The following is a 25,767-nucleotide window of genomic DNA, read 5'->3' as shown; positions in this document are numbered from 1 at the left end:
ATGAAGAATTGGGTGGCAAAGAAATTTGGGTCTGCTGTCCCCATGTCCTGTGTCCTGTTACCAGTGGTGTGGGACAATGGATCTGCAGCTCAATTTTATTATTTTTTCAGCTATTTGCTGATGGATTCAGCAAATGAGAATGATGTTGATGTTTTAGCTGTTCCTAAGTGGTGTTTTCCTTCATCAAGGACTCAGGAGCTGCTGTAAAGGGGGCAGAGCCAGGCCAGGTGATCCAAGCTGATTTTCCATCCCATAGAAAATCATACCCCAGCTCTCCTGTGGCACCACAGGTGCTTCCAGAACATTCCCCAAACAAGAGCCACCACTGGCAGCCCCAGGTGAGACACATGTGTCACCTGTGGGGACAAACTGGGTGGCACCAGAGCTGGCAACAGCAAACCCAGGGGTCCCCCATGGTCCCTTATCCCACCTTGGTGCAAGGAGGCATCAAAACTGACCCTTCATTAACAGACACGTGGATATGATTGAAATGTTCTTTATTTTAGTGTATTATTCTGACATAATTTAAATAATTTTTAGAAATTATTTTAAAAATAATGCTTAGAAAAAACAATATTTAGTTTAACTTAAATAAGTTAAATAAAATAATTTTCTCCTCTGAAGAAGGCTGGGGGTCAAATCCTCTCTGTTGTGCCCGAGTCTGGAGGCTGTGCAGGGTTGGAGTTGTGGCTGTCAGCAGGGAAGGCTCAGTTTTCTGCGTTCTGGAAGTGCTTCTGGAGCTTCTGCACCCAGTTTTCCTTTGGATCTGCACACAGCTCCTTCTTCCTCAGGGTGACCAGACTGCCAGGACAAAACCTGCCTTGAGCTGCTGGGCTGGGGCAGCGGGGTCTGAGTGCCAGCAGCAGCACCCCGAGTGTCCCATGTGTGTCCCCTGGCACCCCTGGCACTGCTGGGCACTCACATCAATCCCATGTGTGTCCCCAGGTCCCCCCTGGCACCTCTGGCATTGCTGGGCACTCACATCACACCCCAGTGTGTCCCCTGGCACTGCTGGGCACTCACATCACACCCATGTGTGTCCCCAGGTCCCCCTGTCACCCCTGGCACCCCAGGTCCCCCCTGGCACCCCTGGGTACTCACATCACTCCCGGCTGGCTGCAGGAGCTGCTGGTGTCAAACACGGAGCTGACGAGGCGCTGAGGGATGGGCTTCGTCTGGTAGGTGAAGCAGCACTTGGTGGGGACACCATCTGTGAGGGCAGGGGACACACACATGGCTCTGGTGAGAGCCCAGCACGGCCCCTGCCCCGTCCAGGGATTTCCACATCCCCTGGCAGAACCCCTTCTGGGCAACCCCCATCTCCAAACCTGCATCCCCCAATGTGACGCAGACCCCCCCAAACCCTCCCCAGAGCCACCCTGCCAGGGCTGGGACTCACCAAGGTGACCTTCAGCTGGGGAGCAGGTGGCCAGGAGCAGCAGAGTGGCCAGGGTGGCTGCCAGGACCTTCATGGTGCTGTGGGCTCTGAGAGAGGAGCTGGAGATGGAGCTGAGGAGGCTGCAGGACTCTGTCTGTGGCCCTGGGGCTGTGCTCCCTTTTTATCCCCATCCCCAGGGGCGGGTGCATGGTTTCACAGAAGGAAAGTGAGGACATCATACTAGGAAATTGTGCCTAAAAATTATGTTGGGATCATTAATTTTTGCTGAGCTGGAAAAGGCAACAAAACCACAGAAGGGGAAGCGCCGGCCACGAGGCTGCAGCTTCCGAGGTTCTCCTTGGGTGCCTGGTGCTCCCAAACCATGTCAGGGCTCTGCAGCAGCTCTGGGGGTGCTGGCAGAAAAGCCCTGCAAGGAGAAAGATGCCAAATTCTCCCTGGGTTTGCCACTTTTCACCCTGCTCCACCACGGGGATCCAGAGTGAGGTCTACAACCACTGCACACACGTTTGTCCCCACTGATAACACAACTCCTGCTTGGACAGGGAAAATCATGAGGGAATGAGGTTGTGTCGAGCTAGAAGTCACTGTGGGCCTCACATTTGTCCCTTTTTGCTGGTGGTTGGTCAAAAGAGCAATTTCCTTACTGGAAAGGCTGTAGAGACACGGAGTCCCTGCAGGTGCAGGTGCAGGGCCTGGACTCTGGTGCCCTGCTCCAGGCCTGCAGCTCACCCTGCCACCTTCCTCTATCCCCTGGCTGAATTTATACTTCTATAAGGGTTTAATTTTTGGCTGCAGCCCACCCTGCCACCCTCCCCTGTCCCCTGGCTGAATTTACACTTCTCTAAGGGTTTCATTTTGGCTGCAGCTGACCCTTTCCTCTGACTGAATTTACACTGAAGAGTTTCAGTTTTAGCTGCAGCCTCTCAAGGCTGAAGTTGTTGCAATAACTGCATGACCACTTCTTCAAGCAGGATCATTTAATCCAATTTAATCTCTCCTGATTTAGCCCCAACAAGCAGAGACTCCCATGGCAGGACACAGCATGGAGGGAGGAGAGGGTCCTGCTGGTACCCACTGGGATCAGCTCATTGCACATAAAATCTCCAGGAAACTGCAAAATGACTGAAAAAGGGCAGCATTTGCAATTCCAGAGGGTAATTCCCCAAACACCCCCCTCTGCTGCACATCCAAACAAAGTGAGCTGTCAAAATCACTCCTTCCTCCAGGTTTTTATTGCCTTTTCCAGCCTTTTCCTGATGCTGCCACAGTGAGTTTGCGGTTACCATGCAAAGCCCAGCTTCCCCTGGCCCTGCTGCTGACCCTGCCTGGGGTGTATGACTAATTCCTGACTGATTCAAGGGAAAAGTCCAAGTGCCCAAAATGCTGAGCTATGGCAATGTCTGTTCTTGTCCAGAAAAACTTTCCCCAGCCATCAGGTCCTGCCTGGTGTCAGCAGGACAGGGAATGGCTGCAAATCATCTCCTGGAGCTGCTCAGGATTAGCTGATCTGGCCTTGAGGTGGTGGAAGAACAGGTCCAGCTGTTCCAGCTGTTCCAGCTCTTTCTCCAACTCCCAATTTTCAGCTCTGTCTGTTTCAGCCACTCTTTGCATGGAGCTACCAATGAATAAATAAATTTAGAAATCCTTTGGGTTTGCCAATAACCATTTGGGGTGGTTGAGGGAAGGCTTGGAAAATTCACCTGCTGTAAAGGCACCTGCTCGTCACATGTCCCTGGGTGCACAAAGGCAAAAAGAAGGGGCTCAGTTCCCCAGAGTAATGCAGATCTGCATTAATTTATTCTATTTTTCTGCTCTGCTGATTGCAAAGACTCCAAGAGGTTTCTCCAGAGCTCAAAGCATCTTCTGTGTGCAGAGAAGACCCAAATTCAGGGCAAGCCAGTGGAAGACTTTTGTGTTTTCATGACCCTCTCTGCCTGTAAACCCACAGAGATTTCCCCACAGTTCTGCCCTCCAGCCCCTCTGGAATTCTGGCACCTCTCCTGCCTCAGAGGGCCAGCTGGGTTTGTGCGTGGGGGAGAAGTGGGAGAGGGACAGACAGGAGGAAAGAAACCAGGAATTGCCGTCTGCGTCCACCACAGGAATGAGATCCTGAGCTATCCAAAGCCTGGATGGGATTTTTTCTGGAGCCAGGGATGAGCTGAGCTCAGCTTGGGTGCCCAAACAGAGGGAAAAGGGGCAGGATGGGCAAGAGAGCAGCACTGGGAGCCAACAAACGCCAGGAGCATGGTGAGGAATAAATATCCCACAACCAGAAAAGCCTGGAAACTGAGATCAGGGCTCTGTGGGCACCACAGTTTCCACAGGATGAATTCTCATCCGGCAGGAACCACAGAAAATCTCACAATTAATAGTTTATTTCTGATGGAAAAAGCAAAAAAAAATATAAATATTTCCTTTTTGCTGAAGAAGTGACTGGCCAAACTTTCAGTTCTCCATTCAGCTGAGGGCCGGATGGGACTTCTTACTGGATGCTGATGAAATACTTTCCATTGTGACTGGAATCGAGGATATTACAGAGAATTGCACAAAAGTGCAGTTCAGCATGAGCAGGCAGTTGGTGTTTAATTCTGTTTAAGGAATTAGATATCAGGAACTGATGTAAAGGGAGAGTAAAGCAATGAGTTGTGGTTTTATTTCCCCTGCCGTGGAAGATCTCTGTGAGCAGGTGACAACAGAGGAACAAGAATCTGGAGGGGAGGAAACACAGGGAAAGAGAAACTTCAGCTTTACAAATGCAAATTTGAAAAATTAAAGAAAGAAAAAGCCCATTAGTTAATGGGGTGAGTAAAGAGCCAAAGATGCCACTTCTTTTTTGGGTTGTCTGGTTATGGTTGAGTTCTCAGTACCACCAGAATTTTGTGCACACAGGAGAGAAGAAAGAACAAATATTAAATAAGGAATAATAAATGAGGAATAAATAAGGAAGGAAGAGGAAAATAATAAAGAGAACAAATAATAAATAAGGAATAAATAAGGAAGGAAGAGGCAGTTGAGGAAGGTGCAGCCAAAACAAAAGGGCTACAAAGATTCCCATAAATTGCTCCTGAGCCAGGCTGTGGCCATCTCATCACCAGACAAACTCCCATTGGATGGGAGAGCAAATGTGGCACTGGTCTCACAAAATCTGATGATTTTGGCACTGCCTTGCATGAGTATCCCAAAGAAAAGGAGAGAATTAAGTCTGAGACCCCCTCACCCCCTGGGGCTGGGCAGAGGGACCATCCCTGACTGAGGGCAGGACAGGGGGATCAGCAGGGACAGTGTGGGGCCAGAGCAGACCCCAAATTTGCTCTGTCCCAGGGTGAGGAACCTTTCCCTTAGGGCTCTTATCCCAGAAATAAGGGATAAGAGAGAATCACAGAATATTATTGAGCTGGAAGGGATCCACAAGGATGACCAAGTCCAGCTGTGGCCCTGAGGGAGAGGGATGCTCTGGGGAGCGCCAAAGGGATCAAAGCAACCTCTGCCTTCCCCAAGGCAGGAACCCACAGCAGGAAGAAATGAAAGTCGCAGCCAGCACCCCGATCCCGTGCAAGGGCAGAGGAAGCCACAGGGCTTATGCAACATCCCCCTGGAAGTGACACTCATTGATAAAAATGCTGCAAATGTGGCTCGGGGTTCCGGGGAGAGCACGGGGCGGCCGCATGAGCTGGCCCTGACCCTGCTCTGTGGGCTTTTCTGGGAATAGCTCTGCTTTCAAAGCACAGCGCCTACAGCAGGCCCTGCTGGTGGGTTTGTAGCTCACATTTCCAAATGTTCCTTCCCTCCCTGAGGATCCTGTTGTAAGGCCCCTGCCACATTCACGTTTTCTGAAAAGTCCCCTTGCCCAGGATTCTTCTCCGGGGAAGCCTCAGAGAAAAAGGAAAGTTTGCTTCTCATTTGCTTCTCCTGTGTTTTGCTGCTTTGGAATGTGGCTGGAGATTGTTTATCCAGCTGGTCATTGTTTCATTGGTTTCATGTGAATTGTTTTTACTTAATGACCAATCACAGCCAGCTGTGTCAGGACTCTGGAAGAGTCACGAGTTTTTCATTATTATCTTTTAGCCTTCTGTCTGGATCCTTTCTCTATTTTTTAGTATAGTTTTAGTATAGTATAGTTTTATTATAATATAATATAATATAATATAATATAATATAATATAATATAATATAATATAATATAATATAATATAATATAATATAATATAATATAATATAATATAATATAATATAATATAATATAATATAATATAATATAATATAATATAATATAATATAATATAATATAATATTGTATTGTGTTATATTATATTGTGTTATATATTATATTATATTATAATAATATAATATTGTGTTATATTATATTATAATAATATAATATTGTGTTATATTATATTATAATAATATAATATTGTGTTGTGTTATATTATATTGTGTTATATATTATATTATATTATATTATATTATATTATATTATATTATATTATATTACATCTCATTACATTACATTACATTACATTACATTACATTACATTCACCACTATTTAAGAGTATTATTTATGCTCTTGGGCCTGAGATCTGGATCATTTGTGCTTGGTCCCCAGCTACAGAAGGAATTGTTTTGTCTCCCTGCTCTGTGCACAGAGCTCACCATCCCCTGATATGAAGCTCAGAAATACACAGTAAAGCAGCACAGAATCTGAAAAATATAAAGGCCAAGACCTGAGCTACCCTTTTGCCACCCTGCTGCCACCCAGCAGCACCAGAGGCACTGGGACACTGAGCTGGTGCCCTCAGCCCCACCCTTGGCAATCTTTCATCTCCAAGGGGTTCAGTTCTTCATCATCTGGCACCTCTGTGTGGGCTCCAGCTCTGAGTCACATTCTCGGGGTGAATGTGGCATTTGGGTGGGTGGGATCCCCACCCCTGGGGGTGTTCCAAAGATGTGTCACCCCTGGCAATGTGGTTTGGTGCTGGGTTAGTGCTTGGACTTGACCTTAAAGGTCTTTTCTTTTATGCTTCTATGGTTTAGAGAACCAATTCCTGCCCTGTCCTTCACACATCCCACATATTCTGCTGGATCCTGGGATTCCCAACACCAAAGACTGAAAAGTCTGGTTAACTCTCATTTTTGCTGCAAAAATTGAGAATTGCAGTTGCACAGTCCTAGTCCTATTCCTTCTAATTCCAGACCAATTCCAGGTGATGTAGTCCTGTGGGCATTGTGGCAGATTAATTGTCCAATGGTCATTGATTGTACAAAATTGGACATTGATTTGTAAAAATTGGTGACTGATTTATACAAAAAATGCCCTAAATGGGGGCAGATAAATGGCAACAAATCTGGCAATGTGTGTAAAGGTGTCTTTAAGAGTGAGGCATGTCCTAGCTCATCAAAAAAGATGACTCAAGTGAGTCACAAACTAACAGGAAAGTGAACAATGCAGCGTTTTTCTGCAGAAACTGCCTGCCCATGGCTGGGACGGGTGCCCTGTTTGGGTGACAAGCTGGGGAGGGCAGTGACACCCAGAGCTGGGGCTGTCTCCAGTGCTGCTCCCCAGGGACTGAGCCAATCCCTAAACACCCTCAAACAACCCAAAGGGAATTTTTCTCCCATTTATCCCCATCCCATGGGCATCCTTAAACCCCACAGCTGGGCAAGGCTAGTGGAGCTGGACCCTTTGGGTTTCCTGGACTATTCCTGGCAAGGTTGACCCTGGATATGATCCATTTTCTGCCCAGCATTGACATCTCACTCCCTGCAGGTTTATTTACAAGAGGGTTTATTGAGTGCAGGGGAAGGGGACAGAGCCAGCTCTGTATATTAATGACACAAAAACACACACACAGAGAACTATGGGGTACAATTAAATAGAAGTTTGGGGAAGGCAGCTTCACATGGAGGTGCTGTTTGGATTCTTCTGCTTCCTCAGGTACTCCTGAAACCATTTCTTGTCTGGGTCCACACAGACCATCCCTTTCAGCAGCTTCACACTTGGGGAGGAAAAAGAATATCCTGGGAGTCAGTCTGGGGGTTCCTGCAGCATCCTGTCCCCCTTTTCCCTGCCAGGGCTGACTCTTGGCCTGCTGGCAGCACAAATGGGGCCATTTGGGTCTGTTTGGCTCAAGCAGGGAGGGAGGTGAGTGTGAAGAGCCAGGTAAGGACAGTCCCACCCGCAGCACCTTGTGCAAGGGTGTCACAGACATGTTTTTATGAAAACCTTTTCTTTTTTCCCTTCTGAGAAGCTGAGAGGCCTCAGGGACAAAGTGTAAACAGTGGTTTTCTGCTGCTGTGGAATGCAACAGGTGGATCTGTGATTGGTCTCCTGTAGATGTTTGGAATTAGTGACCACTCACGGCAGAGCTGGCTGCCTCTCTCTCTGTCTGAGCCACAAACCTTTGTTTCTCATTCCTTTCTATTCTTAGCTTAGCCTTCTGAGATGGAACCTTTCCTTCTATTATTTTAGTATAGTTATCATGTTAATATATAATAAAATAATAAATCAAGCCTTCTGAAATATAGAGTCAGATCCACGTCTCTCCCCTCATCCCCTGTGACCACCGTCACACAAGGGACTCATTCTGGGGAGTCCCCAGCAATGGGGATTGGTGGGGAAGGAGGGTGAGTGAGGTGAGGATGGGCTGGAGGGGAGGAAGGCTGGCTGGGAGCTGGGGTTACTCACAAGACAGCCCTGTGGGTGCAGGTGGAAGGTGTTTCCAGGTAGCCCACGATCCTGGACTCTTGGATTTTCCGGTGGTAGAACATTTCCTTGGAGCAGCACTTGGCTCTGAGGCTGCGGACTGAGAGCAGGAGGGAGGGTTCAGTGCTCTCCCCATCCTGGCATGAGGGCTGTGGGCTCTGCTCCTGCTCCCTCATCCCACAAAGCGAGCATCTTGCAGCCCCAGGGGTGATGCTCTGCCCCAGGGTGTGAGCACCCTGTTCTTAGAGCTCCCCAGCTGGGACTCTGGGCCTGAACCAACCCCATTTTAAGCCCATTTTTACTCCATTTTTTCCCCATTTTTACCCCATTTTTACTCCCTTTTAACCTGGATTTTGAACAAATCCAGGCCACCCCCATGCTCAGGCAGCTGCAGCATCTTGCAGCCCCAGGGGTGATGCTCTGCCCCAGGGTGTGAACACCCTGCCCGTAGAGTTCCCCAGCTGGGACTTTGGCGCTAAACCAACCCCATTTTTCCTCCATTTTTACCCCATTTTTACCCCATCTTTACCCCATTTTTACCCCATTTTTACTCCATTTTTACCTGGATTTTGAACAAATCCAGGCCACCCCCATGCTCAGGCAGCTGCAGCATCTTGCAGCCCCAGGGGTGATGCTCTGCCCCAGGGTGTGAGCAGCCTGTTCTTAGAGCTCCCCAACTGGCACTCTGGGGCTGAACCAACCCCATTTTTACCCCATTTTTTCTCCATTTTTACCTGGATTTTGAGCAAATCCAGGCCAGCCCCATGCTCAGGCAGCTGGTGATGCCCCGCAGCCTCACAACCCCATCAGGAGCTGAGCTCTCCTCCCCTTTCCCAGCCCCAAATCCCATCAGAGGAAAGTCTCAGAAGGGAAAATCTCCCTGCTGCAACTTACAGGACATCCCGTGGCTTCCAGTCCAGGCAGCTGCCAGCAGCAGGACGAGCAGGGCCAAGGAGATCCTCATGTCCACCCCGAGGTTCTGTCAGCACCAGCAGCTCTGGTTCTGCTCAGCCCACCAGGAGATGCCTGCCCTCCTGCCTGCAGCCCTGGGTGATTTATACCAACCCCTGCCAGGCTTTCCATGACATCTCTGAACCGTCCCCATGGAAAGAACCGCTTGGATCTCTCCATGAGGGGCGAGTGGTGAGGGGAAATTCCTCCTGGCAGCCACTTTGGCCACCGTGACAGCCCAGGGCTGCTGAGAGGTGTGGGAGAGGCTGGTGATGCTGGGCTGGGAGTCTATTTTGGGTTGGGTTGTGGCCACCAGCAAAGAGCACAGGATGATGCTCACACTTGTGAGTTCCTGTGCAAAAACCACTCCTTGCCATTGGCTCTGGGGCCTCTGCTTGCTCTGGGGTGGTGGCCGGGTTTGTTTCTCCATCTGTCACAGACATCTTTTATGAAAAATCCTTTCCTTAGGATTTTTCCTCCTGAGAAGCTGAGAGGCCTCAGGTACAAAATGTAAACATTGATTATCTGCTGCTGTGGAATGCAACAGGTGCATCTGTGATTGGTCTCATGTGGTTGTTTCTAATTAATGGCCACTCACAGTGAACTACCTTGGACAGAGAGTCCGAGCCACAAAGCTTTGTTATCATTCCTTCTTTTTCTATTCTTAGCTAGCCTTCTGATTAAATCCTTTCTTCTATTCTTTTAGTATAGTTTTAATATAATATATATCATAAAATAATTAATCAAGCCTTCTGAAACATGGAGTCAAATCCTCATCTCTTCCCTCATCCTCAGACCCCTGTGAACACCGTCACATCCATCACCCATCCTGGCTGGCTCTGCCACTGTCACAGCACCCATCACATTTCCTGGTGGCATTCCTGGCGTTTTGGGCTGCCTGAGATCCCCCTCTAAGTGAATTTAGGCTGTTAATTGGGATGGTGGCTGAGTAGCACAGGAGGCCTCCTCCTCGAGCCATGTTGTCCCTCTGGTTCTTCCCCAGAGCCCTCCTGGGTTTGGTTTGGCCCCATTCCCCCCTGGACACCCTCACAGAGACCTGGCTGAGGCTCCAGCTGCTCCTGACTCCCTGCTGGTCCCAACACCTGGGCAGGAAAGGCGGCAGCAGGACCTGCCCAGGCCCCAGAGACTCACACACACAGATGTTTGCACGTGGGAATCGCGTTTAATTCTGGTCAGAGTCGACAAAAAACAACTGAGGAGCTGCTCCCCCTTCACCCCCAGCCTGCTGCAGCCTCTCCATGGACCACAGAGGGTCTGGACTCTCCATCCTGGTGGGCTGGAAGAGGCTGGAAAAGGCTGGAAAAGGCCTCCTCCTGTGGTGAGGGTCATGGCGGTGGGGAGGATGTCCCTTGTGAGCTGCTCCGTGCAGAAGTGTCCCCTCTGCCGGCGTGGTGTCCCCCACAGGGCTGTCCCCAGCCACCCCCCTAGCTGGGGATGGAGAAGGAGCTGACTTGGAAGCTCTGCTGGTACCTCTTGACCCACGGCCTGCTGGCCTGCGTGCAGATCTCCTTCCCGTTCCTCACCCTGAAGCTGGGGCGCAGAGGGGCTGGGGTCAGTGGGGGACCCCAACCCTGAGCTCCTGAGGGGCTCAGGGGGTCAGGATGGACCCAGCAGAGCAGGGCAGGGGTGTGGCAGGAGGCAGGGGTGGGTTTGGGGTACTCACATCACAGCCTGGTGTGGGCACTCGGGGCTGGTGGGGTAGCAGGCCACCACGTTGTCCCTCTTGATCCTCCTGGTCTGGAAGTTGAAGCAGCACTTGTCTGGCATGGCTGGGGCTCCTGGGGGGGACAGCACAAGCCTGGCTCAGCCTGGAGACCCCCAGCCCCTCCTCAGCCCTCCTGCCATGGCAGTGGCAGCACTTTGGGAGGATCCCCTGCACTCTGTGCATGAAGCAAACCCGACCCCACAGCCCTCGGTTCTGTCCCTGTGCTCCATCCCTGGGTTCTGTCCCTGGGTTCTGTCCCTGTTCCTCCCATCCCAGGGTTCTGTCCCTGTTCCTCCCATTCCTGGGTTCTGTCCCTGTTCCTCCCATCCCAGGGTTCTGTCCCTGTTCCTCCTATTCCTGGGTTCTGTCCCCATTTCCCAGCCCTGAGTTCTGTCCCTGTCCCTGAGTTCTGTCCCCATCCCACAGCCCAGAATTCTGTCCCCAATTCCCCATCCCTGGGTTCTGTCCCCCTCTCCATCCCTGGGTTCTGTCCCTATCCCCATCCCAGGGTTCTGTCCCCATCCCAGGGTTCTGTCCCCATCCCCATTCCCGGGTCCTGTCCCCATCCCCAGCCCCTGGGCTGGGGGCAATGCTCACTCTGAGCCAGGCTGTGCCAGCACAGCGTGCAGAGGATGAGGAGGGCACAGAGCACCCTGGACGCTGTCCTCATGCCGGGCTGTGGCAGTGGCTGAGCCGCCTGTGCTGGGGCCAGCCTGCCCCGGCTGCTTTTATGGGGGATCCATGGGGGAGGGCCTGGCCCCTGCCACGTCCCAAAGCACAGAGGGAAAGTGATACTTCATCCCCTCATCCCCTCCCCAGCCCTGGGAAAGGAAGAATGTGCTCCCAGGCCGTGCTTCTGGCACTGATGTGCTTGGGATTTTTCCTGAGCTCCAGCCCCCAGCGCTGGGGCTGACGGACAGGCTGTTCCCAAAGCTTGGCTCTGCACCCTGAGCCCCTGGGCAGGCTGTGTCCAAACCTCGTGGAGGGGAGGTGAGTGGGTTTGGGGATGTCCTTTGGATGGGTCAAGGGACAGGCAGGGTCTCCCATTGTCCCTGTCCTCTCCCCGCCCTGCAGTTTTGTATCACGGCCCTTGGGACCACCAGCCAAAAAACTCCATTACTCCTCCACCACAAAATAAACAGCCATAGAGAAACCACAAATCATAGAGAAACAGCTTCTGCCTGGTTGCATCAGGCACACAAACCCCTCTGTGCATTTTTGGGGGTGTTTGGGGCCCAGGGGGAGGACGGGCAGGTGGCTGCGCTTCCCCACTCTCGGTGCCAAAGCAGCAGCTCATGTTCTTGGCTGTACTGGGCTGGGAAAGAGAGGCCAGAGAGGGAATCCCTGGTGGATTTGGCCTGGCTGCAGCTGTCAGAAAAGCCCCTTCTCCCCCCAGCCCTGCAGATCCCAGGGCGCTTCCCAGCTGCCTGCAGCTGGCGCAGGAAGGGGAGCAGCGGAAGAGGAGGAGATTGTGCTGGGAACGCTGAGGGATCCTGGGGTGATGGGGACACAACCCTGCCCAGAATCACAGATCCTCCAGGCTGGAAGAGACCTTAGAGATTGAGTTAAACTCAGCCCCAACACCTCAGCTAAACCCTGGCACCCAGTGCCACATCCAGGCTTTGTTAAACACACCCAGGGATGGGGACTCCACCACCTCCCTAGGCAGAACATTCCAGAACTTTATCACTCTTTCTGTAATTAACTTCTTCCTAATATCCAACCTGTATTTCCCTTCATGCAGCTTGAGACTCTGTCCTGGCCTTGGGGTGCTGCTCCTGGAATGGGAATGTGTGACCATGTTCACAGGGGTCTTAGGATGAGGGAGGAGATGAGGATCTGACGCCATGTGTCAGAAGGCTTGATTTATTATTTTATTACATATATTGTATTAAAACTATACTAAAAGAATAGAAGAAAGGATTTCATCAGAAGGCTAGCAAAGAATAGAAAAAGAAGGAATGAATAACAAAGGCTTCTGTCCAGGACAGAGAGTCTGAGCCAGCTGACTGTGATTGGCATTAATTAGAAGCAACCACATGAGACCAATCACAGATGCACCTGTTGCATTCCACAGCAGCAGATAATCATTGTTTACATTTTGTTCTTGAAGCCTGTCAGCTTCTCAGGAGGAAAAATCCTAAGGAAAGGATTTTCAATAAAAGATGTCTGTGATAGGAATGGGAATTCGCTCTTCTCCAAAGCCACTTCCCAGAAACCAGCCTCAGTTTTTTTGGGATGACAGTGAGGTGCCAGGGGACGCCCCAAGGGTGGTGGGAGCAGATAATTGGGGTTTGTGTGTGTCTGGCAGAGCTGAGCACCTTTTGTCATCCCCCAAATCCCCAATTCATCCCTCCTGGGGGAGCAGAGACGTCTCTGGCTCGGCCCTGGCCCAGCCCTTGGCTCGCCTTTCCCTGTCTGGATCCATCTTTTCCCTCATCCCTTTTCCTGCCCCCACGCACCGCAGAGCTCCTGCTGCAGCTGGGGCAAACACGGCCCTCTAAGGGTAGAAAATGTTCCCTGGAAAACAAAAGGAAGGGGAACAGACAGGGTTTATCGGCCTGGGAAAACCCCTTTTGGTGATTCCAAGGTAAAATTCCGAATGCAGCAGGCAAAGACGGCCGGGAATGACATTCCCAGCTCATCAGTGTTTGATGCAGAGAAGAGCAGGGGCATGGGCAGAATCTCTGCTCTGGGGTGATCCCAAAAGTCCTCTGATCCCACAAATTAACTGGGCTGAAAAACATCATTTTCCTCCCTTTATTCCCCTATTTCTGTTGCTATAGGACACGAAATAAAACAACACAGACATCCAGCTCTCTAAAGTAAAAAAGAAAGTTTAATTTCTAGCTTTAATATTTACAGATTTCCAAAAGTGACAGTAGATTAGGAGATGACAGTGCTACCTCTCCAATGACACTAAACAAATTAACAGCTTATTAAAATAATTATCAAATTTTAATATTATTAAAATTTATATTAAATTATCATTAAATTTTTCTTCCTCCACAAAAGAATACAAAACAATGAGCTGTTTACGTACAGTGCGTAAAAAAATTCGTTACAGAAATATAAACATCAGAAGGCTTAGGAAAAAAAATTGAAGATAAAAACAAAACAATATTGTTTCCTGGGGGCTCTGTGCTTGCACTCCTAGCTCTGGGTGTGAGACTGGGACAACCTGGGACAACCCGGGACAGCCCAGGAATGCTGCCACCCCCGGGGCAGAGCTGCTTTTCCACCCTGATGCTTTATCAATGCTTTATTTCCCTCTCAGCTGATCAATAGCCCCCGGGGCAGCTGCTGCAGCTGGGGCAGCCAAAGGGATCAGAGCTGCTTTGTCAGGTCAGGGCTGTTTCTAACAAGGATTTGTTTGATTTCTTCTTCTTCTTCCCTCTTTTTGGTTTCTTCTTCTTCTCCCTTTTCAAGCGTGGTCGGGTCAGCTTTTCCATCTGACGCTGAGGTAACCACTGAATTCACACCCCGTTGGGGCTATTTCCTTTTTTAAAAGTCCTTGTCCGGCCTCAGCCACGCAGGACTTCCCCAGCTGCTGCAGAGATGGTTTCTGTCACCAAAAAAATGTCCCCGAAAATAGGTGTCCCCTTTGTCCACTTGTTAAAAACGCCGGTCAGTTGTTTTTAAAATTTTAAAAGTTTAATAGTAATAAAATGGTTATAAAAATAGTAATACAATTAGAGTAATAATAATTTTGACAATTTGAATTAGGACAAATGTGACACAACAAATAGAGCACGAACCTGAAAAAGGACCCGCGTTAACAAAGGATTAACCCTTAAAAGCAATAGCTTGTTGCATATTCATACACTTCATACATAATGCATAAATTCCATTCAAATACAGGATTCTGTCTGGTCATCGTGAACTACTTCCTCCGAATCCTAACAGCGCCTTTGAGGTGGGAAGAAGTTCCTTTCTTCTGATAAGAGAGCAATAAATTCATTTTCTCTGAAAGATTTAGGTGTCCTGTGGTTGATATCTCGCTGGGAATCCTTTCTTTAAAAAAAGCATCCTACATAGCATCGTTTCTATTTTAACAAATTTTATAACCTAAAACTATGTTTAACACAGTGCTTAAGATAATTAATACAGCATTACTTTCTAAAACAACACATATAATATTAATTTTAATATTTACGAAAAGCCAATCATAAAATACATGCATTTTTCACACCACCCACATCCCTGCAGAGCCCAGCTGGATTCTGCTCCCAGACAGCAGAAAGTGGAGATGTTTTGGGGTATTTTGTTTTTGTCCAAGGCATTGCCTGGCACCCAGCTGCCCTGAGACTCCTTCCTCCTATGGGATTGAGATGGAATGGGTGCTGCCATCCTTTTCCAGGGGAGATTTCACCAGGAAAAATCACAGCTAAATCCAATTTTAGATGTCAGTCCTATGGGAGGAATGCTGAGCATGCCACAGGTGTTGCTGGAAGAAGCTGCTCCAGGCTTGGACCAGCCCATGTCACCCTCACCTCCCTAATTCAGGATCAAGGAAAGGTTGGGAGTGATGTTCCCGCCTGTGGGAAGTGGAAACACAGTGAAAAACATGGCATTGTGTGGCTTTGGTGTCAATCTCTGGGGGTTTGGGATCCTCTCTTGATTTTCGAGCTGTGTCCCCACATCCTGCTGGCCTAGAGGGAGAGCAGACCCAAAAGGAAAGGGTTTGAGCCCAAAACAGTGGTGAGGACCTCAGAGAGGTGAAAAATTCCCATTTGGGATGACAATTGCTGTCCCAATCTTCTGAGGGAAGGGGTTTTGTGGTTGCTCCTTTGTCCCTGGGCACAGGGAAAGGATTTTGTGGCTATGCCCTTGTCCCTGAGCATGGGGCAGGGATTTTGTGGTTGCTCCCTTGTCCCTGGGCACATGGAAGGGGTTTCTGGGGTTGTCCCCTTGTCCCTGGGCACAGCACAGTGGTTTTGTATTTGCCCCCTTATCCCTGGGCACAGGACGGAGGGTTTGGGGTTGTCCCCTCATTCCTGGGCACAAAATGGGGGTTTTGTGGTTGTCCCCTTGTCCCTGGGCACAGCACAGGGGTTTGGTGGCTGTCCTGTTGTCCCTGGGCACAGCACAGGGGTTTGGTGTCTGTCCTGTTGTCCCTGGGCACAGGGCAGGGGTTTGGTGGCTGTCCCCTTGTCCCTGGCCATTCCACCCTCTCTCGGCTGTCCCGAGCTGAACTCTCCCCGTTCCCCGCACATCTCCGGGTGCTCGCTGACTCATTTCCCGTGTCCTTTGGCCCCGGCATCCTGGCTGCCCCCGCAGGGGCGGCCCCGGCTCCTCCAACGCTGATTTCACACCCAACTCCTCTGCCTGAGATTGCCATCAGGGCTGGGCTGCTCGGGCTGAGCAACCCTGGCCTTTGAAAACCCCGAGTTCAGAGCTCAGATAAACCCAAAGCCTCCTCTGACTCCTGATCTGCAGCCCCTTTCCTGATCTGCACCCCAGTTCCTGACCTGCACCCCTATTCCTGATCTACACCCCCATTCCTGGTTTGCACCCCAATTCCTGATCTGCAGCCCCATTCCTGATCTGCACCCCTATTCTTGACCTGCGCCCCCATTCCTGCAGTTTCCACTCTCCTCATCATTTCCCAGCAACCCGAAAGGCACAAAACAAGAAAAAGAAGGATAAATCCCAAAAACCAGCAAGGAAGATGCTCGTAAAATCCTCTTCACCCAGATGCTGGGATCAAAACTAATCCCAACTATCCACACTGGAGCTCTCTGGGTTTCCTCCAGGCTCCAGCCCCAGGGCTGGGCAGTGCCCATGGGATGCAGGTGATGGCTCAGGGGGATCAGCATCCCCAGGGTTTGGGGAATTTTGTTTCAGCCCACCCGAGCTGGCCCCGGCTCCCCGCGGTGCTTTCCCAGCTATCAGCAGCTCCGATCTGCCTTTGTGGCCTCGGTGACCTTTTTCACACGTATTTTCTGCCACCGCCTGACCAGGGAGGAAAAGACACCCCAAGGGAGATGAATTCATTTCCTCCAGGCCCACCCCGGGGTGTTTTCCTCGAGAATCTTCCCCTGGCATCGCTCCGAGCAGGTGGGGTGGGGTGGGTGTAGCCCCGGTGGGGACTCCCCTTCCCCCGGGCTGGAAATTCCCCCAAAATCCTTCCAGAAATATTTTCCTGGGCTGGGAGTGGGGAAGGACCTTCCTGATGTCCCCAGGAGTTTGCTGCAGGGAGAAATCCAGGTGGGAAGGGTTGGAATGGGACAGCTCAGAGGGGATGAGGGAGATGGTGGCGGCGAGGATGGGGATGAAGATGGAGATGATGAAGGGGATGAAGATGGGGATGAAGCTGAGGATGATGGAGATGATGATGGTCATGGTGAAGGGGATGATGTAGGGGATGAAGATGGGGATGAAAATGAGGGTGAAGATGGGGATAATGATGGGGATGATGAAAGGGATGAAGATGGGGATGAAGATGATGAAAGGGATGAAGAAGGGGATGATGATGGGGATGATGATGGGGACGGTGAAGGGGATGATGGGGATGATGGGGATGAAAATGAGGGTGAAGGTGGGGATAATGATGGGGATGATGAAAGGGATGAAGATGGGGATGAAGGTAGGGATGAAGGGGATGAAGATGGAGAAGAAGATGGGGATGATGATGGGGATGATGAAGGGGATGAAGACAGGGGTGAAGACGGAGATGATGAAGGGGATGAAGCTGGGGATGATGATGGAGATGAAGATGGGGATGATGAAGAGGATGAAGATGAAGAGGAAGATGAAGATGAAGATGGGAATGATGGGGATGAAGATAGATGGGGATGAAGATGGGGACGAAGCTGGAGATGAGGCTGGGGATGATGGAGGAGATGATGAAGGGGATAAGCACCAGCTGTGCAGGGCTGGGTGAGCCCTGTGTCCCTCTGCCATTTTTGGCCCCTCAGGGCGTTCATGGCAGCAGCCCAGCCCTGATCTGGGTGCGGTGCCAGCCCCGGCTGGGCACGGGCAGGGTTTGGGGCGCAGCAGCAGCAGCAGCCGTGCAGGAGCTCCTGCATCCATCCCAGCCATCCCTGGATGTTGTTTTCCCGGCGTCTGGCACAAGATGTCAGTGCTGCCCCATGAACGGCTCTCGGTGCTGTTCTCCGCACGGCCTGGCCGGGTCACGGTGCTCATTGGGGTCCCTAAATCGGGGTGCAGCACCCCAGGGTCCGGATGTACCCGTGGGGACCCACCAGAACCTCTCCCTGCTGGTGGAGAGGCTCCTAGAACAGCGGGTGATGCTCAACCTCCCCTTTGGAGGCACCCAGACACCTCCAGAACCACGGGAATCATCTGGGGAGAGATCCAGGAGGAAAGAGGATAAAAAGGGAAAAGAAGCTGGGGATGAAAGAGCCCCAACTCTCTCCCAGCAACACGTGGCAAAAAGGGGGGGAAAAACTCCCTCAAAAGAGTGTTGACAAGTCTGGAGGCTTCTGGGACCTTGTGTGACCAGGAAAATAACACATCAAAGACCCCACGTCCGCCTGAAGACAGATAAAAACTCCGAGCCAAATGTTCTATGAATATTTAACTACCATCAATATTTAATGAGCAGATAGAGGGAGATTAAGAGCAGAGGGATCCATTCTCCCTGTTTGCTCCAGCCCCGCTCTCGGGGTGTTGGGGGGCTCTTGGGGTCACACTCAGTGCCAAAATCGGGGTGCAGGGACCCCAAAGGAAGGGAGGAAGCCCCTCCAAAAAGGAAAGGTTTTGTTTTCCAAGCCTCACTCAGAGAGAACTCTTGACCTGGGTGTTGTAAAGCCAAACCAGCCAGCCAAGGAAAGAGCTAAAAGTCTTTTTGGAGAGTCAGGATCCAAAAAAGCATCACTGCCCATCAATGGATTGGCTGCTGAGGGCAGCAAACGCAGCTGGAGAGTGCAGAGGCTGGGTCAGGATCCAAGCTCCAGCTTTTCCAGGGGGAAGGGAAAGCTTTGTGGGATGGTGGTGCTGCTGGGAGTGCTCAGTTTGGGATGCTCTGTGAGGCTGGCCTCGGTGGGGGTGAGCTGGAGGTGACTTCTCCTCTTGCTCTGCATCCATCATGGATACATCCATGCTCTGGATCCATCCAGGTCCATGGATTCATTCTGCTCTGGATCCATCCAGGTCCATCCTGGGTCCATCCATGCTCTGGATCCATCCAGGTCCATCATGGATCTATCCAGGTCCATGAATCCACCCACTCTGGTTCCTACCAGGTCCATCATGGATCCATCCTGCTCTGGATCCATCCAGGTCCATCCGGGGTCCATCCATGCTCTGGATCTGTCCAGGTCCATCATGGATCTATCCAGGTCCATGAATCCACCCACTCTGGTTCCTACCAGGTCCATCATGGATCCATCCTGCTCTGGATCCATCCTGGTCCATCCTGGGTCCATCCATGCTCTGGATCTGTCCAGGTCCATCATGGATCTATCCAGGTCCATGAATCCACCCACTCTGGTTCCTACCAGGTCCATCATGGATCCGTCCTGCTCTGGATCCATCCAAATCCATCATGGATCCATCCAAGTCCATCGATCCATCGTGCTCTGGATCTATCCAGGTCCATCATGGATCCATCGTGCTCTGGATATATCCAGGTCCATCATGGATCCCTCCATGCTCTGAATCTATCCAGGTTCATCCTGGGTTCACCCTGCTCTGGATCCATCCTGCTCTGGATCCATCCAGGTCCATATTTGTCCCTTTTTGGGCTTCAAATCCCCCTCTTGCCCCAGTGCCCAGGGACCCCTCCAGCTCTTGGCCACAGCCATGGGGACAGGGAGGTGCCTGCCTGTCCCCATGCCTGTGTCTGAGAGCTGGAGGGGTTCCCATCTCTCATCTCTCACCTGCTCAGCCTGGATTTAGAGCCCATTTTTTATGGGATTTCCCTCTTTGGGAGCTGCCTTGGCTGGAGGGGGCTGGAGAGGGCAGTGAGAGCCAAGCTGGGATGGGTTTTCCCTGTGCTGTGGCCGGGACATGAGGGATGATGTTGTCATCTTATTGCAGGTGTTCCACACTGTTGTCTCCTTATCAGAAAAGTTTCACACCTTGGTGTTCCTCGTGGGCAGCTCCTCAGGGCACTGACTCTTTCTTCTTCCAGGGATGTTCCAAGGAATATTCCAAGGGATATTGCAAAGGATGTTCCAAGGGATGTTCCAAGGGATGTTCCAAGGGATATTCCATGGGATATTTCAAGGATGTTCCAAGGGATGTTCCAAGGGATATCCCAAGGGGTATTCCAAGGATGTTCCAAGGGATGTTCAAAGGGACGTTCCACTGGATATTCCAAAGGATATACCAAGGGATATTCCAAGGGATGTTCCAAGGGATGTTCCAAGGGATATTCCAAGGATATTCCAAGGGATATCCCAAGGGATGTTCCAAAGGATATTCCAAGAGATGTTCTAAGGTTGTCCCAAGGAATATTCCGAGGGATATCCAAGGAATATTCCAATGGATAGTCCAAGGATGTTCCAAGGGATATTCCAAGGGATATTCCAAGGGACGTTCCAAAGGATACTCCAAAGGATGTTCAGCTGGCTGCTGAAACCCCTGCACCAGCTGCTTTGCCACCAGCCCAGGCTGGGCTTTATTTCCCCCTCTTGCTTTCCATGGATTTCATTTTGATTTTGATGGAAATGGATTTATTTTTTTCCCCCCTACCACAGCACACAGATCTGGCTGAGCAGTGGGGATGATCCTGGGGGGGACCCTCACCCTTCACAGTGAATCCAGCCATCCCCAAATCTCCTTTAACACCAAACCCAGCCCATTCCCGGTCGTGCCCTGGGGAGTTGGGCATTTCTCGGGATCACTGGGGTATAAAATCTCTCCTGGGTCGGGAGGGGAGCGGGGCTGAGCGTGCAGGACCTGCTGAGCCCTGCCCCGCTCCCAGATCTGGGCCATTCACCACCACTCGAGACTTTTAGCGCCCCGAGCAACGGCGTGTTCTGCTGATGAGTTCTTTCTGCTCCAGTAATTACAGTGAGGAATTTGTCAGAACGAGCTTTCGAAAAGCCTCCTCGTCTTGTTCTGATTTTACCTGGAGTGTAAAAAGTCATTAGTACAGTAAAACAGAGGCTGGGCTCGGGCGGAGAGCGTGGCACACTCAATATGCACTGAAAAAAAAAAATTAAAAAAAAAATTAAATTATTGTTTTTCTCTTCTCCTCAGATGGAGTTTTCTTTCATTGGAGTTAGCAGGATGAGGAGGTGGGGCCGGAAGGTGGCTGGGCATGCTGGGATGTGCTTTGTCTTTCCTGGGGTCTGCTGGTCCCCTCTGTTAGGAAAATTAATCCACAAACACCAGAGGTTTACGTCCAAAAAGGAGACAGAGGAGTCTTTTACTTTACTTGAATAAAGGGAGAGGCCGTGGGGCATTCTCCTGGGATCTCTCCAATTTTTGGAGGATGCAGCCTCCTTTTTATCCCAATTTCCCGGCCACATTTCCCTTCTCTCTTTCCCCATTGCCTGAGGTACTTGAGAGGTTCAGACTTCCCAAAACACCTGATAATAAAGATTTCCTAAAGATTCCCCTCTAATGTATAACCTTCCCATTTATTTTTTAATTCTTACTCAATTTAGGGGTTTTTCTTCCCCATTGTTTCTTTCCTTTTTCAATGTCCAATTTCATTTATCAGGCAAACCTAAGGTTTATTTGTAAAAGCAAATATCTTTTTCCATTCATCAATCAGTGGAATTATTCCCATTGTTTATCTCCCAGTGCTGGTTTTATCTCCCAGCAGACCCATAGCTTGTTTGTAAAGACAAATCCGCCATTTCTCTCACCTCTGTCCCCACTACTGGGGACGATTTTGGTTTCACCCTCTCCCAGCAGCTTCTCTGCCTTCTCTGGAGCCTGTGCAGTCCCTGGAGAGCAAATCCAGTGGAAAACTCAGCGGGTTGATGTCCTGGATGGCCTGGGGCTGCCGGCGAGCCCAGGGTGGGGAAAACCCCTCCTGATCCCAGCATGGCCTGGAAATAGCAGCAGTCGTGGTTTCAGAGCCTTGGGGCTTGGGTTTCAGGATATTAACAGATGTCAGCCGGAGTCTGGGGAGCTCAGGCTTGAAATGAGCCAGGAGACAGAAAAAAAAATCATATCAATAGCACAAAAAAAAAAAAGTGGAGCTGAGGACGGGAGGAGTCGGGGAGTGGGTGTCAGCAGCCTCCCTATTTTCGGCTGGGAGATGCAGCCCTCTGGGAAGGTGTTAAAAAACAGGGTTTTTAAAACTTTATCGTCGAAAAATAATCAAAATCTAGCAGAGTATAGGTGGGGTAAAGAGGATTTCTCATCCAGAGCTCTCCTCCATCTGCCTCTGTGACACCACATCCATTCCTGGTGCTGCTTTGTCCCTGTTCTGCCTAAAAATGATGGGAACTGCCACCCCCATGGCTTTTGGGGTTTTTAATTTTTTAATAGGTTTGAAAAAAGAGGCATATCAGTCTTGGGCCCCAATCAAAGCATTTTGGGTTGTATTTAATTAAATGATAACTTTGAGGGCTGAAAGGAAGGGATGTGAGGGGGCCTGCTTGAATTTCAGGGCATTTCCAGCATCCCTGAAGGCAACTTGGAAAGTGGAGAAGGGATTTCAGGACAAAATCTCTTCCTCTGCCAGTGTGAAACCCAAACTTGTCAGATTTCCTCTTTCTTTATTTCATGAACAACTGGGCCAAGTTTGATGGTTTTGGTGTCCTCAAATCTGGTTTTAGGGCCCAGAAATCCTGGGGACTGGCAGAACACTCCCTGGAGACTCCCAGGTGCCAGGCTGGAGTTTTGGGTGCTTAGGGAAGTAGTTTAAATTTTTAATTAAAATAATTTTTAAAATTAAGAAATATAATATAATATAATATAATATAATATAATATAATATAATATAATATAATATAACATAACATAACATAACATAACATAACATAACATAATATAATATAATATAATATAATATAATATAATATAATATAATTTTCCTATTCTATTTATAATATAATTTTAAAATAACTCGGTAATTATTTTTATTTTTTGTTAATTTTTATTATTTTATATTAATATGATTTTTTATTAATTTTGATTTTTTTATTAATCTGATTAATCCACATGCACAACAAACCCCAATTTCTGCTTTTCCATTTCCTTTCTTGAGGAATTTTGGAGTGCCAGGACCCATTTTCCCCTTTGCTGCACCCCAACTCCACACACCTGGAATTGCCCTGCTCTTCAATTTGCAGCACCCCTGGTAAACACTGATTATTCCCTCTGCTAAGCAATGCCGTCCCATTGATAACTATTGATTATTCCCCCTAATTAGCAACGTGCTCCCCCATATCTGTGCGTGCTGGGAAGGCAGGGCTGCCTCGTGCTCTGCTCCTGGGGTAAATGGCAGGTGAATGAGATTAGGAGCTGGGAGTGAGCCCTGCCTGAGAGCCTTAACTGGCAATTCCCAGAAAAAGGCAGGGAAATAATTCAATATCCCCCGTGTGACGCCGCCGCGGTGGAGTCAGGCTCGGCCCGTGGGGCAGGGAGCCTCCAGAGGCATCCTTGATTCCATCAGCACCATGATTGGGCTGCAAACGGGGAATTAGGAGCGTTAATTGGGAGATTTGGGGCTGTCAGGGGCTGTTTGCTTCCCCTCCCCTTTCACTGCTGCTGGGAGCCCCCCAAAATTCACCTGCAAACCCCACTGAAGGCTGGCAGGCACCCTGAGGTCATTTGGGGTGTTTGGGGCGCCAGCCAGGGCTGGGCAGGAGCAGCTCTCACCCAGCTCCTGATTTCGTTTTGCTGGAAACCTGGCAGGAGGGAACCAGACACTGGTTCAAGGTCAAATCCAGCATCTTTGGCCAAAAAGCAGGAAAATAACCCCATTTGGACGATCCAGAGCATCCCAGCCCGCAGTCCCAGAGGGGGATTTTCTTTCCTGTCTTTGCCCAAAGCCAGGGCCAGAATTCAGCTGCAGTCATGGAGGAGCTGCCACCCCTCACTCCTCAATTTCCACAGCCCTCTCCTGGATTTTCCAACCCTTTTCCCAGCCCTCTCCTGGATTTTCCAACCCTTTTCCCCAGCATTTTGGCCATTTCCCCACTCTCCATCCTCCTGCTCCTCCCTCCATCACCAGGATGAGGAGAGGCTGAGGATCCCTCAGGAATTTCCCATATTTTATTCCCAAAAAGAGGAACAAATGTCCCCCTTCAGGCACAGAAGCAGGAATTCTGTCCTGAGGAAAGGGAATTCAGGGATTTTTCTCAGGATAATCCCTTGCAGCAGCTGCCCTGGTGGGATGAGCCCATCCCAATCCATCCCATCCCAAACCTGTGCCCACAAATCCTCACCAGTGCATCCCATCCACCTGCCCACTGGTTTTACTGGGATTCTGCACCTTCCCATCCCTTTCCCAGATCCTGCAGCATTCCTGGATGAAGCAGCAGTGATGGGAGAAGCGAGAGGTGACTAAAAAAACACTTTTAAGGACCCTAAAAGCCACTCGGAATCCTCACATTTTTCCCAGCAATAAAGCTGGGATATTACCAAAATCTCTTGCTATCAAAAGCTGCTGGTAAAACTCCCGTCCATCAGTTATGAAATTCAATATTCCTGCCAGGAATCGCTCCCTGTGTGGATCCAGGCTCTTCTCTGCCATCCTCCACTGGGCAGATGCTCTGGGATTTGATGGTTCGTCCATTCCAGGGGGTTTGGCTTTGAATTTGTGGGATTTTGGTCAAAAATCCCAGGGTGTTTGGCTTCAAAAGTTTTTTTTTGAGTGAAGGCAGGTGGCAAAGGACACCCAGGACAGCACCTCAGTCCTTTTGCAGAGCCCTCCAAGGCTGTTGGATTTTACAAATCCTAATCCCAGAATGCAGATATGGGGACTCTGCACTCCCAGCTCCATGGGAGGAAGATGAGGCTGAGGAAGGATGGGATAACCCAGCAGCTGCTCCCTCTGCTCCCAGAGGGTCTGAAAGGCTTGGAAACATCAGCAAATCCCTCCCCACAGCCGGCCCCATTATCAGGTCGATGGAAAGGATCGATCAGACGCTCCCCAGAGGCCCTGGGGGCTTTAATTGAGCTGTGCCCACCTGTAGCCAAACCCTGAATCATTTTTGGCCAGACACCACTGAGGGCAGGGGAGTTTTGCTGAAAAACCTCAGAGAGAAATCATTGCTAGAAACCTTCAACAGCAGAGCTGGCCAGAAAATGCTGATTCTTTCCCCAAAGACAGCCCAGCCATTATCCCACTGGAGAACCCTCCCTCTCTCCTGGCTGTTCTCCACCCTTCCCTTGTGTGGATTTTTGGGGGGCTTTTTAAATTTTATTTTAAACAGCTGCTGCCTATTGAACAGGGAAAAAAACACCAAAAAACGATGTTGCAGGAGGCTCTTTTGACCCTGCTGCTATAATTATTCCAGACTCCAGCACTGGCTGTGCTTCAAATGCAATTTTCCCCGACGCCTCCCAGTCCTGCCGGTGGCTCCTTCCCGTCGGGTCCGCGTTTGCAAATCCCTCTGCACGGATTTCCCGGCAGGTTTTGCCCCTCCTGAAGGGTTTTCCCTGCTTGTTTCAGGGATATTTTGAGTAATACCCAATTCCTGCTGCCATTCCCTGGTCCTGGAGAGGAAATCAAGAAGCCAAACCCATCCCTGCTCCTAATTCTGCTTTTTCCACCCCCTAAATCCCAGCGGCCCCACTCACACAGGGGATGTGCCCCCTCCATGCCCACCCCAAGGGGTTAATCCTGTTAGCCCAGAACCAGCTGGGAAGATGCTAAACGAGCTCCTGAAAAATTCATGTTCCTAAATGCTCTTTCCAGGGGGGTCCAGGCGGGATGGGACCGGCCCCAATCCCAGCTGGGATTGCTAATGGCAGCCGGGGAACAGGATTTTCCTGGATCCTGTTCCTGTTCCAGCTGGGATCCCGCATCCCCCTGGCCATTATGGGATGCCCATTAGGCTGACCCAGCTGGTTCTGCAGCTGCTCCATCGTTATCCCGCTGGACACGGCAG

At 50.2% G+C, this 25,767-nt stretch overlaps 3 protein-coding genes across 3 annotated transcripts; all 3 read right to left on the bottom strand.

Moving 5' to 3' along the window:
- Nucleotides 1-480: 480 nt before the first annotated feature.
- On the bottom strand, nucleotides 481-1,508 carry LOC131091574 (C-C motif chemokine 3-like). The gene is made up of 3 exons (XM_058037724.1): nucleotides 1,400-1,508; nucleotides 1,102-1,210; nucleotides 481-801 (listed from the first exon to the last, which is right to left on the bottom strand). The coding sequence occupies exons 1-3, from the start codon at nucleotides 1,470-1,472 to the stop codon at nucleotides 708-710; spliced, it is 276 nt and encodes a 91-aa protein (XP_057893707.1). The 5' UTR covers nucleotides 1,473-1,508; the 3' UTR covers nucleotides 481-707.
- A 5,785-nt stretch (nucleotides 1,509-7,293) lies between these two features.
- Nucleotides 7,294-9,064, bottom strand: LOC131091683 (C-C motif chemokine 13-like). The gene is made up of 3 exons (XM_058037868.1): nucleotides 8,995-9,064; nucleotides 8,083-8,200; nucleotides 7,294-7,393 (listed from the first exon to the last, which is right to left on the bottom strand). The coding sequence occupies exons 1-3, from the start codon at nucleotides 9,062-9,064 to the stop codon at nucleotides 7,294-7,296; spliced, it is 288 nt and encodes a 95-aa protein (XP_057893851.1).
- A 1,150-nt stretch (nucleotides 9,065-10,214) lies between these two features.
- LOC131091592 (C-C motif chemokine 4-like) lies at nucleotides 10,215-11,475 on the bottom strand. Its single transcript, XM_058037754.1, has 3 exons — nucleotides 11,375-11,475; nucleotides 10,736-10,850; nucleotides 10,215-10,602 (listed from the first exon to the last, which is right to left on the bottom strand). The coding sequence occupies exons 1-3, from the start codon at nucleotides 11,445-11,447 to the stop codon at nucleotides 10,497-10,499; spliced, it is 294 nt and encodes a 97-aa protein (XP_057893737.1). The 5' UTR covers nucleotides 11,448-11,475; the 3' UTR covers nucleotides 10,215-10,496.
- Between the last annotated feature and the right edge of the window lie 14,292 nt (nucleotides 11,476-25,767).

This window comes from Melospiza georgiana, chromosome 19 (assembly GCF_028018845.1).
Source record: "Melospiza georgiana isolate bMelGeo1 chromosome 19, bMelGeo1.pri, whole genome shotgun sequence".
NCBI classification, from domain to species: domain Eukaryota; kingdom Metazoa; phylum Chordata; class Aves; order Passeriformes; family Passerellidae; genus Melospiza; species Melospiza georgiana.
Note: the sequence above shows the minus strand (reverse complement) of the source record. Positions and strands in the feature narration are given on the sequence as shown.